Consider the following 15,237-nt stretch of genomic DNA (forward strand, 5'->3'; position numbering starts at 1 on the left):
AACTATGAAATGAGTCATTAGTTGCAGCAAACTCCTGACGTAGGATTCACTACATTGGCAGTCTCTGAGTTACAGTTATGGTGGTTTGTAGTCGAAATAAACAATAAAGTCAAGTCTATAATGAGAATGTCCAAGAGGACAAATTACAGCACAGATCCTACATCAATACTGTGATCGAAGGTCGTGAAAAGTTCCCGGGGAAAAAGGGCGATTCCGCGCCCTCGTTGATGTAATATGGTCATTTTGTGCCGTGGGGGTTGCGATAATCATTTGTAATGCGCCTTTAATGAGCAATGAATATTTACACCGCCATCTAAACACCGCTGCTCTTTTGCAAATCGCGTCCGCCCATGAGGTGCCGTTACAAACGCTCCTCGACGTTCTCCCCGCTCGCCACGCGTGTTGCTGAAAGCGCTGAGTGGGAAGTGCTGCAAGGATGAGTTATCGGGTCAGCAGACACGCAGCAAACAAATCTGCATGTTAGGATTCGTTAAGCCAGGAGAGGTCGGGGTGGGGGGGGGGGGGCTGTTTGTTTACCACGTCCGACCCTCGGCTCCTCCCCTGCTGCCTTTTTCCTTGTTGTGTTTTTGTCTCCTTGTTGTTATTTTGGAGCCTGGTGTGTAATGAGTGAATCACCGCGCAGCATCAGCATGAGCAGCAGCAGCAGCAGCTCTGGAGCCAGTGGTCAGACCCTGGGACAACGTCTGACCTACTTCATCAGGCTCTCAGGGAGGCGTGACAGATCCAACACCACACGAGTGGACGCCGTGGAGGAGGAGGAGGAGGAGGAGGAGGATGGAGGAGCAGAGCTGGGCCGAAGGGGGCTCAGCCAATCCCCCTGCTCCATCTGTCTGCCACATCCCTCTCCTCTGCATATCCTCCGGAGAGCCGAAACAGCAAGCCGCGCAGAAACAAATGTTAAGATAAATCACTGCGATCTCAGCTGCTCTGCACTCGCGCGCTCTCCCCCGGTGACATTTCCATTTCGCTCCCACAGCCGGGCTATCTCTTCTTCTCCAAATAAAATAGACCCCCTTTTTTTACACGCTGAGTATCCCCCTCACCCCACCCTCCCTTCCTCCTCCATTTTATGCAAAACGAGCTGCAGCCACAATGTCTTCCCCCTCAGTGCTTTCCCCTAGCATAGCGCAACGCAGCGGAGGCTTTATGGGGTGGCCTATGGTGTGCGAGCGAGGGAGCGGCCCATGCTAATGTCTCATTTGGATAATGAGGTGTATTCTTGGCAGCATCTGAGTAGCGAGCCCCCCCCTCCCGCAGCGAGGACGCGGGGGCTAGAAAGTCGCTCTATCTGCAGATACGAGTCCTTCTAGGTTTGGAGGACTGAATTGAAAAAGTTCAAGGGTGACGAGAAGCTGGCGGGGGAAAGCAGGAGACCGAGACGCCGAAAACTGCTCCTCAACCTGCCTGACAGCATGCGTGTACTTGAAGTGAGGGTGTAATGATATACAAGATATACACATGTGGCCTTTGGATCTATGAATAATGCAGGCGGGGATGTGAGAGGCGACAGTGCAATATGCTATAGAGCACCGATTGAGACAGACTCCAGCGTGACAGGCGAAGACAAACAAATTTCACATTGCTGGGGGAGCCTCTGCAGCGCTGACATCATAATGTCTCTTGTCTCTGTCAGGGAAGAGAAAGCGACAAATGACTGCGTGGAGCGGCTCTGCTGTTAGATGTCAGTAACGCGTGCCGCGACGCTCGCTTTATTTTCGAGGGCGTTCTCGCAACTTTTTTTTAATCGCACGCAGCGATCGGGCCGCTATCATGTCGAGGAAAAACCAACAGACCTCGCGGCGACAGAGAGCGTGACGTGTCTGTTTCCCGGCTGATAAAAAATAAAAATAAAAAAATGAACCATCGACGCTGGCTGCTAGTTTCGGTTTGTCGGGTGCTTGTTGTGATCGGCGAGGGGGGACAGGAAGTGTCGTTTGATGAAACAAACAGGAGAAAGTTTAGAGCAGTTCTGCAGATTAAACTTGCAGCAACTTTGGGAAATAGCTGATTGATTGTAATTTAACATTTCACACTGGCTTGCTTAAGCTCTTAAAAGGTCCAGTGTTGTGGATTTAGTGGCATCTAGCAGTACGGTGCAGACTGCAACCAACTGAACACCCCTCGTCTTAACCTCCCCCTGGGGTGGCAGCTAAAAATGTGAAAAAGTAGGGCCCTCTCTAATACCATAGAAGAAGAGCTGCTCCATCTGTTGATATAAAAGGATCATTCTAAGATAACAAAAACGTATTTATTCTTAGTTTCAAGTAACTGTACAATGATCAAAACATACATTTTAGTGTTTTATTCACTTTCTACCAACATGTGTTCATACTCCTAAAGAACTAAGATCTGAGCAAGCTTCTAGTCCGCGTTGAGGCTCCTTTAACCTGAGCGTTTTGAACACAAAGCGCTCCAGGTTTGCTTCGGCCTTTGCCGTTTTGGCCCCCTAGGCTTGCCGTAGGTGACACTGGGATACTCAGAAGCAAACAAACACAGAAGCGCGGCCGCGAGCAAGGCCTGTGGACAAGGAGTAGTTTGGTCTGGGGAAGAAACGGCTGGCGCCTCGCCAGATAGAGTTAGGAACAAATTAATGTCAAAAGTACTTCTAAGAGGACGGAGTTTGTTAAGTTTAAACAGGACTGTGAAACATCATAATTTGATAGGGTGGGGATAAAAAAAAGGGCTCGACAGCATCGCAGGATCTTCAAACCGTCAACGTCAGCAGCTAATTTCTTCGGAGAGGAGCGGGGGAAGGAGCCGCAGAGCGATTCTCGACTAATGAGGCCAGCACCTGTCTAAAAGATACATGTCAATGGAACGTGTTATGCTTCCAGTTGAAGTTGCGATAAATACATCTAATCTCGGCTCGGAGAAACTTCTCCTGCTCAGAAATTGAAATTTGTGCTGAGAAAGCTTCCTTCGCCAGTGCCAATAACTCGCTGCTGCTTTCCTGCCAAACCGGTGGCGAGCATTTGGAATCATTATATAGACATAACTAATATTCCCGGCAGTGGCCTCATTTGCTTGTATCGGTTATGCGGAGCCAAGAAATATTAAAGTGAGATCGGTGGGTATCGGGGGGGGAGGGGGGAAGTCTTACGTAGGTACTTTTGAAAGGATGTCAGCCCCTCTCAGTGCCACCGTGACTCACTGTCCCCGCTCGTCTTTGCACTGTAGGACTTGGAGGATAGAGGAAGTGACAAGGAGTGAACGCCAGGAGTTGACACAGGCTGTTACATAAAGCCATGTAAACAGCATCCTGCCCTCTCTCCCACCTCTGCCTCTGCTCCGCTTCCAGCTTCTGTTTGCCTGGGAGCCCATTTTCTGGAATCCACTTTACTTCCTCACTAAATTTTGAAAAAATTCAAAAAAAAAAATCAGACCCACTGAAGCGTCTTCCTCAGTCACATGGATACCTTTATTTATTTATATTTCCATTTGACTGTCTATGTTTTATTCATCTCATTTTCACCATGTGTCTACGAATTTATTAATTCTTATTTTTTTTTCTCTCCTCTCCCAACTTCATTTTTCTCACACAGGAGAGAACTATTGCTTGTTCAGGCGAGCGTGAACAGATGTCGGCAGCCGTTGCCCAGCGCTTACAGAAAGAACCATCCTCGCGCTTTCTGGGTAAATTGAAGCGAGCGCTCTCACTCCATCCAGTTTAACCCGAGTGGGTAAAGCCGCGTGGCGAGGCACGACTGCACCTCTGCTCTCTAAAAGCAGCTCCGGCGCCGCAGCCCCCGACAATAGAGGGGATGAAACTTAGCGCTGCCGGGCCGCGTAAGTGGAATCACCGAGAAAGGTTCACATACTGGCTGACCCCGAAGCTGATCCGATATTATCCTTCACAGCTGATCCGGCTAATGTGGCAGAAATTATGCATTGTCTCTGACTCGGTCCGGTCGCCGTCGCACAAAGATTAGCGCTGCTGCTGCGCGGGAGAGTCAAGGTTAAAAAATATCTAATCAAGTTTCGATGATTATTCAAGTGAGTAAACAAATTAATTCCGCGGCGAATGCGCTGCGTCCACTAGGAGAAACTTTCAGACATGTCGCATAAGCGTATACTTCCGAGCGGGGGAGGGAAAAAAAACAACAACACACAGCTCCTCTCTCAGGGGCGATAATGACATAATTGTAAGGCCGTCGTGACAAACCGGCCATTCATCGCGTCTTGTTATGCGCTGGGAAAGAAACTTAAGACGGCAGCATCGATTTGTTTTGAGCACAAAAAAAAAAAAAAAACACAGAGCGCGATGGTGGAAAAGCTGATTATCTTAATGAAAGGACCGATTCTGCTCTCTTAAGTTGGGGAGGATTTTTTTCTGAGGTTTAACCACATTATCCAGCCCCCTTCCTGTGGCTCTGCGCGCTGCAATATTTCTGTTTGCCTGACATTCCTGGTAGACGGTTAAAAAGGCTGCCGAGAATGAATCATGGAGAATAACTCTGATTGCGAGGCTGTTTAATTGTCTCTATTTTTTAACGTGGCCTCCGAATCCCGTTAGTAATTAGCTGATTAATCAGATCTGACGACTTGTCAACTCTCCCTCAAGAGGTTTCTGACGCGCATGTGAATGAGAGAGGTATTTGCTAAATGGACGCCCATTACGCGAGGCTCATCTCTCTCGCTGCGGATCCTCTCCCCCTCCCTCTCCTCCCTCCTCTTCTTCCTTTTTCCCTCAGACTTTCCTCTTTCACCTCCTTTTTTTTTTCTTTCCTGAGAGCGAGGATTGATTAAAACAGGAGAGTGGTTCATTAGATTCTGACAAGCGACACCATATCTGCAGAACACATGTCCTTGGAGAAAGCCATCTTAGCCCGGCGCGACTTACCGCCGTCGATGCCATCTCCGCGGCAAACACTATCCCCAAACTAATTGAAACAAGGTGCTCGGTGGCCCCCGCTATCTGCCGGGGTGACAGTTATGCGGCTCCCGCAGATCCGCCCATGAAAACTGAGGAGCTTGATTAAAATGCGCCTTTCCTTAAGTGCTCCATCAGTGTTGTTTCCCAGTGTGAGAAAATGGCTTTTCAGTGACACAAACAAGTTGTCACGGACATTTTATCTCCCTGACACTGGAAGGCAGGGTTGTCTCCCTGGCAGGTGTATATCGCCGCGTCAATCTGGAAATCAACTTCAAAACGAAAACAAAAAAAGCGCTCCTGCCAAAACCATGTTTAATGCAGCAAACGGAGGCACGTTTTGGATACATCCAGGGCCCCGATGGTGACAGACCTGTGTACAATGGTGCGAAGTGCTTGACGGATTGTTTAAGTGTCACATTTGTCATCGCTGTGATGCAGTTCACTGCAGGCTAACGCGGGCCTGATTTATTGACGCGCAGAACACGGAACTCTGCAGAGAGCCGCGCAAAATCCAAAACCAATAAAACGTGCCCTTTAACAAGGGAAAGAAAAGAAATAATTATTCATCATGCGCTGCTCTCCTCTCGAAATGATCGCCGCCGAACAAACGCGCCGCGGCGATCGGCTCGTTCGCCTCCCCCTTTTTCTGCAGAGAACACTTAGCTAGCGTTACCGAGGCCCCGATGCTGCAGCCTTGAACGGCAGCCAGCAGCCGGCTCCCTCACCTGCCGCGTCTCGAGTCGGCCGGGCCTGTCCGTGGCACAAAGATGCTCTTTGAAGTTAATGAAGCATCAGCATACTTCTTTACCTCCACCGTCAGGTCATTATGCACAGCCAATGTCAAGGCTGCGCAGAGCACATCAAAGAATCAGAGTGGGGGGAAAGCTGCGCCCACCCTCAGGTTCACCTCCACCCGTGTCATCACGACCCATACAAACGCCGCCAGGCATTCGCAGAGACGTCTCCTCGCCTGTGGAGATTTCCTTTACACGTATCCTCAAAGCTTAACGGCGTTCCGCGGCCGTGCGGGGAGATTGCGCTGACGAGGCCACAGCGAGACAGGAAGAGGCTAGCATTTCACAACATCAGCAAAGGGCTTTTGTATGATCCTGCTGTAACGTATCCATGTTGCGCCCGCACGAGAACACAAGGACAGGACAGCTCCGTCCCCCTGTTCCAACACGCCGCAGCGCTCCTCCCCGAGACCAAACCGCGCTCGGGTTTTTTTTCGACAGCTCAGCGAGAGCCGTTTGTGAGCTCCTGCAGTTTGACTGGACGCCATGTTGGAGCTCTGAACTGGAGCTTTTTCGGAGGAGAGGCTGGCTCCTCTCCCTTTAACTTTGTCACTGTTACTATGGGAACTGGCAACGTGCTTTCAAAGCTCGCGCGGGACCCTTTGGGAGCGTATCCTAAACACAAATTTAGGATTTCTGCCATGTAACAGTATGGAACAACACAGCACAACACTCGCGGCTCACATCCAGACGGCTTGTTACTACGGGGGGGGGGGGACACAAACAGACCGTGGAGCGCGCGCGTTGCCATGACGGTGCCGAGCAGAAGTCCAAATACCGAGAATGGAGTTATTTCAGCTAAACGCAAAAAGAAAAAGACAATCAAGTTTCAGGTGAACACAAAGTTAATAACTCTTTGCTCTAACGTGTGATCACAGGTCGCTGGATGATAAATAGCTTCATTAATGTCGACGTGCGGAGCGAGAGGGTGTAGCAGCCAGTGTTTTTGCAGCTTTAAAGTCAGTCGTCACATTTCCTTGAACCGATTTAAATACAGAAGCAAGTGAGGGGAAAAAAAATAAAAATAACAGCTCAGATTTAAATTGGGCACGCAGGCAAATTGAAAGCGAACGCGCTCACATTATGTACCCACTCTTTGTTCACCTCGCTCACTGTACGGAATTAGACGGACAAATGATGAGAATAAACACAGAGACTACGGGGACAATAGCAGCGTGGTTTGTTAATTTAAGCAATCAATGGAAAAGCAGAAATAGAAAATGACTTTGGAGCCTTTGTTTCGCCTTTCCAAAGGGATACAGTACCTTACGCCAAACAGCACGATTTTCGTTTCAGCGCGACTGCTCAACACGAGCTGCTGCGGGGTGATTTCCTGACAGTAGATTACTTCCTCACTTTTTTTTTTTTTTTTTTCCCCTGCCTGATAAATAAGGGTTGTTCAAGCTCCCTTTGAGATGTCTATTATCACTCCGCTAGCCTTCCCTTACGTTGCATGGGCAGCTTGTCACAATGCAGGTGCTGACATCACATCCTCACAAAGCTGCTTTGTCCTGGCCTTACCCAAACACACTGAATGAGAGGAAACAGAAAAAAAAAAAAAAAAAAAAAAAAAAAAGAGGAGGTATGCAATGATACAGTAAGGCACAGCTGTTCACTTCACACCAAGCACAGCGTTCCCAGAGACGCAACATGAGTCAACATGCAAAAAGCAATGCAAGTTAGAACACCCCCGCTTCCCAGAAACCGAGCGGCGCGAGGAGTGAAAGGGGAAAAAAAAGTCTTTCCAGTCCGACCAGAGCAAAACTGTCACAGTCTCCCAATACCGCACACACACAGCTGCTCCCAATAGAAGGAGGTTCCCACATTTGTAGGGACGTATAGCAAAGTCAGATCTGGTCTATGTATCGCAGTAAAAGGGCTTTGAGTGCAAAATATGGTCTCCTATGGATGAGAACCACAAGTGCGTGCTTGCCAACTATTATGTGGAAGGCGAAGGGAACTGATTCAGTTTTGTTCAGCATTTCATTTTCCCCAGAAGACAAAGAGGAGACAAAATAACGAACGCAGAGCTGCGAGTACAAAGAAGAGGCTGTTTTTCGGAGAAATGTGAGCATGATGCGAGCAAACTCTGATCAATACAGTACCCCTCACCTCAAAACCCCCGTTTTCCTCCATGTTATTTTAGGCGCCGATAATGGACCTGCTTTGTACGGCTCCCACACGCGGGGTGCGTAACAGGGCCGGGCGGGAGGCGGCGGCGGCTGTTGCGTTCTCACGGTGTGTGTGCAGCTCTGATAGGCAAACACTAGGGGCATTTTTAATTTTTATTTTTCCCCCTCATCTAACCTGCCACACGGTGCAGCAGGGAGCCGCACAGCCGGGGGAGGTGGGAACCGCTCGGGGAAGCACACGGGCAATCTGCTACAATCAGCCGGTCTGTGAGCGCGCATGGACGCTGTGTGTTTATTCGGGTTGGATGGGGGTCTGAGGGGCCCGGGCAACATTTGCAGAGGGGTACTGTATTGACGCAAGCCATGCCGGAGTTACTGAAGAAGACGGAGAAACGGAGAAAGAACCGGCTGCATCGACCTTACCCGTGATGTTGACGTCCACGATGCCAGTGCGAGTCCCGATGCCGTTGGTGGCGTCGCAGACGTACGTGCCGGCGAGGTCGTAGGTCACGGGCCCCTTGAAGAACAGAGTGTTGTTCTTGATCTCCACATTGCTGGGAAGGGAGCCGTTCAAGCTGTGGTGAGAGAAAGAAAGAGAGAGAGAGGCAATAATATAGACACCATAAAAAGGCAGAATTACACCAGACCACAGTAGGAACATTTTTTTTTTTAAAAATCCTCTCAGAGGAACCGCAAAGCAATTCAAAGTGCATGAAAAATACAGTCTCCAGTGCCAAACAGACCTGGATGTGTGTGTCGGGCTGAGATAAATACCAGGAATATTTGACAGCGATATATTTCAGCCATCATCCATCAAGTGCAAACAAAATTATGAGGACAGGGAATCCCAGCAGGTCCAAACAGGTAAGACATAGCTGATGCCTGAGGACATAGGCTTCTCTGGCATGAGGAATACAAAACAGACAGTGGTGGGAGGAGGTAAGGTAAGGTGTGTGTGTGTGTGTGTGTGTGTGGTGTGTGTGTTGGGGGGTGCAACTACAGCAAGGCTCACATGGCTGAAGTCAGAACTCGGGGGAGCTGTCAAGAAAAGGCAGCTGATCAAGCGATAAATGCAGAATCTACCAAAATGCCGGGCTGTCAATGAGAACCGGAGGCCGTCTCTCTTCCTGCCCGAGGTGTTTGTCTTCATGGTTCGCTATCTCTACAGCGTCCGGACCCGCTCATGTTCTCTGATCAGGTCAGCACACTTTGAGGTCGCGGGTCATGAGCGCAAAAAACCCCCCCCAAAAAACCCTCTGCTCTATTATCTGGAAAACGATGTCACGTTTCGTGACAATTAGCCGCTTCCTGTTACCTTCCCTCTATCAGCTTTATCTGTATAAACGATCGATGCTGCCAAAAATAAAAAAAAAGACTCAGTGTATAAATTAATACGCCATTTAATGAAGCAAAACTTTAATTGCTAATCCCCCTATTGTTTACTTTTCCACTTATTTTATTAATTCATGTGTTTGTATTATCTTCTCTTTGTGTATTTATCTCCGTAAACGTTCTTTTTCCCATTTCTGTGCGCCTTTTGCTCAGATCCACTCCTCTACACTGACACAGCTTTAAGCGGAGCCGCAAACACGAAACACGACTGTCATAATATTAATTTGCTCCCCGGTCTGATTGCGGCGAGCTGCCGGCTGTCGGCGGCACTTGTGGTGTCTTTAAAACAAACAAAAAAAAAAAAAAGGGATGCGGCAGAGACTCTCCTCCCTCGCTCCTGGGCTCGCTCCCTGCAGACGAGACACTTTCAGATCCGCAGTTGTGCAAGAGCACTAAAAAAACAATGTGACGCTCCATTTATTACAGCGAGTGACAAACAGAGTGACATTACAGAGAGGCGACGAAATTAGGCCTCGCGCTAACAATGGCCGCACATCAAGCACTTGAGCTCCACTGAGCGGGCGTTCAACGAGGCTCTTCAGTGGCGCGGGGAAAGACACAGCGACGAGCTATTTGTTAATTATCATGTCATAAAAAGTCTGTTAAAAGCAGCTGATCCGTACGTGGTTAAATGCACTTTATAGAGCTGATTTTCAGGATAGTCGCTGAGAAAAAGCGCAATGTACTTTTTTTTCTCTTCTCAGCAATAAAGTGTTCATAGCTCGGAACAGAAGCAATAGAAAGAGCTACGGTCGACGCGTTTCTCAGACGGCGCGATGGCGGCGCGTTCGCAAAGCAACCTTCGATACAGTATGTCACGATTCAATAATCAGTTACCTTGTGAGCCTCTATCAAATGCTGAGTTCTGCAAAGCCCAATTGATTCGCCGCAGAAATGAAAGGCTGGCAAACTGCGATTCACCACAGATTCTGCCGCCATGTCTGCATTTGTATGAGACATCAGAACGTTTGTGCGAGTGTGTGTGTGTGTGTTGAGCCTGAGGGGCAGCGAAATGAAAGGCTAACAAACAGCTTCAGAGCGGTGCAGAGTCTTCGGCGACTGGCTGGCCCTGCTCGCGCGCGTGCACGTACGTGACGCGCGTGTACAGATGTGTGCGTGTACAGACGTGTGCGTGCGTGGACAGATGTGGGCGTGCGGAGGGTTCAGCGACGGGACTCAAAGACGATGTAAATCAGCGCGCCATCTTGATTTGACTGTAGTGTGGAGGCGGCTTTTTAAATGCAGGAAAAAAAAACAATACTGCGCCTTTTTATGGTTATTTCATCGTCATCTATAATCAGGTCCCACGATACGGCGGTTAATTCACACGGCAACAGGCCGCTGATTAGGAGAGATTATACAAAATCATTCAAAGGAGAAATTACGACGTCTGTCTGGACTTCAAACTAACTGAATGAGAGGAAGACGTCATTTAATCAAACATCCATCTGTTCTGCTGGTCTGAAAGTGTTCTGTCGTTCATGCTAAACGCCGGCCCGTGACGTCTCATCCCGTCTGAGGAGCCGCAGATGACAGGAAGTGCTTACGTTGAATAAGTGGGGCATCGGCCTCGATAGTCCCTGTGGTGGCAGGATTGGCTGCACTACATCCTGCAGAACTAACATTAGTTGAGAGCAGGGGTGCCCAAACGGTTTTTCCTTTTGGAGGGGCCAAGACTGAAATGTAATGGTGGGCCACGGGCCAAAATCAAGCACCTACTGTACTGTACTCTACTGTAAGATCCCCAAGCTTCCATAATTATCTGACTTCCTGTGCCAGGTGTAAGTCTGCCTGCCATGCACGGGTAAAAAAAATATTAAAAACTCATAAATAGAGATCTTAAAGAGCATTTTCACCTCATAATAAAGCTCCATAAACGTGATCACATGTTTATTGCTAGTTTTGACAGGCAATTTGAACCTTTGAGCGGCCGTCCTTTACAATAAACCCGACTGAAATATGATTTAAAGGCGCGTCGATACATCTGGGATTCTCATCCACTGCTGCTGAACAGTCCACTTAATCAACACGGATGACAGAATCGCGTGTTCACAATAGAAATAAGCGAGCTACCGAATTAGAGCGGAGTCACGCGGCAGAATACGGTAATGATAGCTCTGCCTTTTTTTTTTATTTATGGGATTTTTATATCTCTGAGTGACTGAGGACGCACTCCAGCGAGATGATGTGCGCGCTGGAAAATTGCTTTTCGGCTCAAGAAAAGGAAAAAAAGGAAATATTAGGTCTGAAATCTTAGCACAGAGGTAATTGAGTTATTTGTGATAATAAATAAGTCTTCAGCTCTCCCCTCCTCCCCTCCCCCGCTCACTGAGAAATTACTACAGTACGCACTTAAAACAGACTCAGCAAATGAGCGCGAAGACTTGAGAACGCCTTAAAAAACAAACAGCAGAGTTCAAACAGGGTCTATTTCAGTTTCAGCTCCCACATTAACCCACTTTTTAGGAATATCTGCAGCTTTATGCTCTAACACAGCTTAAAGGATCGTATGTACGTGCCAAGATTTTCTAAGTACTTCACACAGCACAAAGGGAAAGTGTGAAGAGTAACACAAATAAAGATGTTATTATTATTTCTTTTTTAATTATAGTGATCACAATGAGCCAAATAAATTAATAACTTTAAAAAAAGGAGATATCATACTCGGGATAAATACTTTTGGTAGAATGTAATGGAAGTATGGTACTGGAGTAATAACATTTCATGCCACCTCATACCTTTTACTTTGTACTTCACTGCATGTATTTAACAACATCAGTTACTTTATCGATTCGGATTATTAGTGCAGAATGTAAATCAGCTAATAAATCATGATGTCATATCCAGCTGCAGCATTAAAGTGCTGAACACTTGAATGCATCAGTAACCATAATCCGATAATGTAATATACGCTTCTAAAACCGACCACTGTGCTAATAAGTAACAATCAGGGGCAGGAATATCAAGAAAGAAACGGCTAACTACAGCTGCTGTTAGCTAGTTAGCTCAGTGTGCTATGCAGCTAGTTGTCCTGTTAGCTGACCTGAGAGCTCTGTTACTGTGTTATTGTGTTTTTAGCTAACTTACTGTCCGTTTTGCGGTTAGCAATCCCCTCCCCCCCTCTCTCCACGCCTCACTTGCATGACTCCTTTATTTATTTTTCTTTGCTTTAGGTGTTTGGAAGTATTTGCTATCACCGCTAGCAGTGGATTTGGTAGCTTTCCCTGTTCCACTAGTTACCAGGAGGAGACAGGACCGCCTCTTTCTGGAGTTCCCTGTTCTGATTGGATAAAGTGGGCAGGGATAGCACAAAATGTATGTTCTCTTTTCCTGCATGAGCCAAACACCAAAAGCTCAGATTCAGGGATTACTTTTGGAATAAAAAGCCATTTAACACTCGCTTGAATAAGAAAATATTGATTGCAGCAGCTTTAACTTTTGAGTGTTTTAAACTAAAAATCTTACATACTTCACCTTTAAGTAGGATTTTATATTCCCATTATTTTGCTGCTTTCACTTAAAGATCTGAGCCCTTCTCTCGCCACTAGAAATACCGTAAACATTTGATTGTGTCTGGAAATATTGCGCATGTGTATCGAAGACGTTAATATTTATTGGATTTGGGCGACACCTCTCGTGTGTGTGTGTGTGCGTGTGTGTGTGTGTCCGTGCCTGTGTGTTTGCGGTTAAGTGTGACGCAATCCTGCCAGCCTGTTCCGGATCCTTCCGTCACAGCCTTGCGCTGACCTCCACAGCAGAGCCCAGGGGAACCTTCACAACAGATTTGGCATCTCATTTTCAGTGCAGCAATGGCCGTCCCCTCCTATCTGTCAGCACAGTGCCCTCGTCTTTCCAGATCACATCTCCTCACTCTCCTCCTCCTCCTCTCCCTATCTCCCTAAATCTCCCTTTGTTTAAAAAAAAAAAAGAAGAGAAAACCCAAACCCAGGTCAAATCTCCTCTATCTTCTTTGGCTGCTGTGTGTATATCAGTGTTTCTGCCCCGAGAGCTAAAGCTACCCAGAAGAAAAGGGAAGGAAACTCCCCATGCCTCATTAAAATCCAACAGTGGCCCGTAGACTAGATACAATGAGGGCACAATGGTCTATTAATCCACATCCACTCAAGTCCGGTGACATATTTCTCAACTCAGCCTTCACTGAGCAATTACAGAACAAATTGCCACATTTATCTCTCAATTTTACCGTATAATACTTTCATTTAAAACCGTGATACGCTCGGGGAAAAAAAAAAAAAAAAAAAAAAGTTGCTTTGTATTCAAAGAGACTTTTCCCTTTTTTTTTTCGCGTCTTGTCTTAAATTTGCATCCGACATCAAAATGCGGCTTGATCAGCGCAAATTACAGCAAACAAACGGCGGCGTCCTTGTTGTTTTCCCTCCACGTCTTGGTGCTTCTGCTCGAAAACCGCATTGCTTCTGCACGACCAGCTTTCATGTCATTACTCAAAGCAGATCAAACCTCGGGATTATTTGTCGATTCCCGGAGGCCTCGAAAAACACGCTTGTATCTCCTCTCGCTCGTATATTTGCGGCGATAGTCTCTGAGGCGGAACCACTGATGTCGGCCCCGCGGTACGCCGGCCTAATCCACGGGCCCCTACTCCCGCTTTCAGCCTTCAGTCCTCTGTGTGTCGGGGACAAACCGCTGCCCTCCAGAGAAACACAACGGCACTAACAATGGTGCCTTCTTTACTCCTCTACCTGCATGCTGGTCCTCAGACTTCAAAGCAAAAAAAAGAACAAACCCAAAAGCAAAGCAAACGCTCCTCTGTTTGCGTTTATCTCCCCGGTATCTGCGACCATCGGGCAGATCGGGGGTGTGTGCTGCTGCTGTAATAGGCCCATTGTGCTCTGCCTCGGGTCCAGGCCTTATCTTCATTACACATTTCATAAACAAACAAATAAACAGACACATTTCTGGAGAGGACGAGGGACGCTGGGGTGTGTGTGTTTTTTTTAAAAAAATCTTTGTAGATCACTTCCTTGCGTACGCCTTGAAACAAATGTTGTAAAAGAGCGGCCTCCGTTCGATGAGGCTATTCTGTAAAATTGCCTTCCAGCACTTTAGCAAAAAAACATCTTGTTGCCTCGCTGCCTCGTCCTCTTTTGGGTTTTTTTTTTTTTGTCGGGGGTTTAGGCAGACTCACAGTTTCCACTGGTAGATCGTGACAGGGGGGTTAGCATCGGCCCTGCAGGTCAGCTGAACGTTGGGACGGTTCAGGTACCAGTTTCCATCAAAGCCCTCGATCTTCACATCAGGTTCATCTGCAAGGGAAGGAAGCCGCAGTCAGTATATTCCCCCCCAACACATATTTCAGAATCACCATACTGATACTCTGCAGAAGCCAGTCAGCTACTGCGAAAAACACATTTCACACTTTTAAAGATGCTCTCAACGCGTAAAAAATGCTCTAATGTGCGTCTGAGTTTTTGCAGGAAAAAGTATAATTACCGCATTAAAATGGCAACTTTTCCTCCTCCTTCATCAAAAATTCCGGAATATATAAAAATGCTAATATCTTTCCTTTCACAAGTTTAACTTCCCTCCACAGGCTGACTCTCAGCCTGTGTGCACCAGAGGCTTCGCATGTCAACAGCTTTAACAGTTTCTCTTCACATTACTTTAAAATTCGGTTATTTAGAAGGGCTGTACAGAAAGTCATTTTTATTTAATTTTTTACAAGCTTCTCTCTTCAAATGTCACATTTCATGACATCATCACTCTAAAAGATGAAAAACAGAAGCCCTGAACGGTTCGAATGAAGCGATTCACCGGATTAAATGATGTGTCAATCAATGCAGACACATTAGATGATCGTTTCTTTTGCCATAATAGCTCAAATGAACGTCTGTTGTCGCGGTTACATAAATGTAATATACGGTGCTGTTAGACTGCTGCGTTCATCCAGTGAGCAGCGAGTGAGAAAGCCGTCTGACAGCAGTGAACATGTTTTTGATATGCTCGATGCCAACAGTGAGTTCCCTCAAGTACAGTTCTTTATACT

At 47.1% G+C, this 15,237-nt stretch overlaps 1 protein-coding gene across 8 annotated transcripts in view; it reads right to left on the reverse strand.

The window, feature by feature from the left end:
* Positions 1–15,237, reverse strand: part of nectin1b (nectin cell adhesion molecule 1b) — a 171,493-nt gene that overhangs the window by 97,622 nt on the left and 58,634 nt on the right. For all 8 annotated transcript variants that reach the window (XM_030439184.1, XM_030439217.1, XM_030439191.1 and 5 more), the window contains exons 4-5: positions 14,380–14,497; positions 8,244–8,395 (exon numbers count right to left, since the gene is read on the reverse strand). In XM_030439184.1, coding sequence (XP_030295044.1) covers positions 8,244–8,395; positions 14,380–14,497 — 270 coding nt within the window. The remainder of the gene's footprint in view (positions 1–8,243; positions 8,396–14,379; positions 14,498–15,237) is intronic.

The sequence above is a fragment of the Sparus aurata genome, chromosome 2 (genome assembly GCF_900880675.1).
Source record: "Sparus aurata chromosome 2, fSpaAur1.1, whole genome shotgun sequence".
Lineage (NCBI taxonomy): Eukaryota > Metazoa > Chordata > Actinopteri > Spariformes > Sparidae > Sparus > Sparus aurata.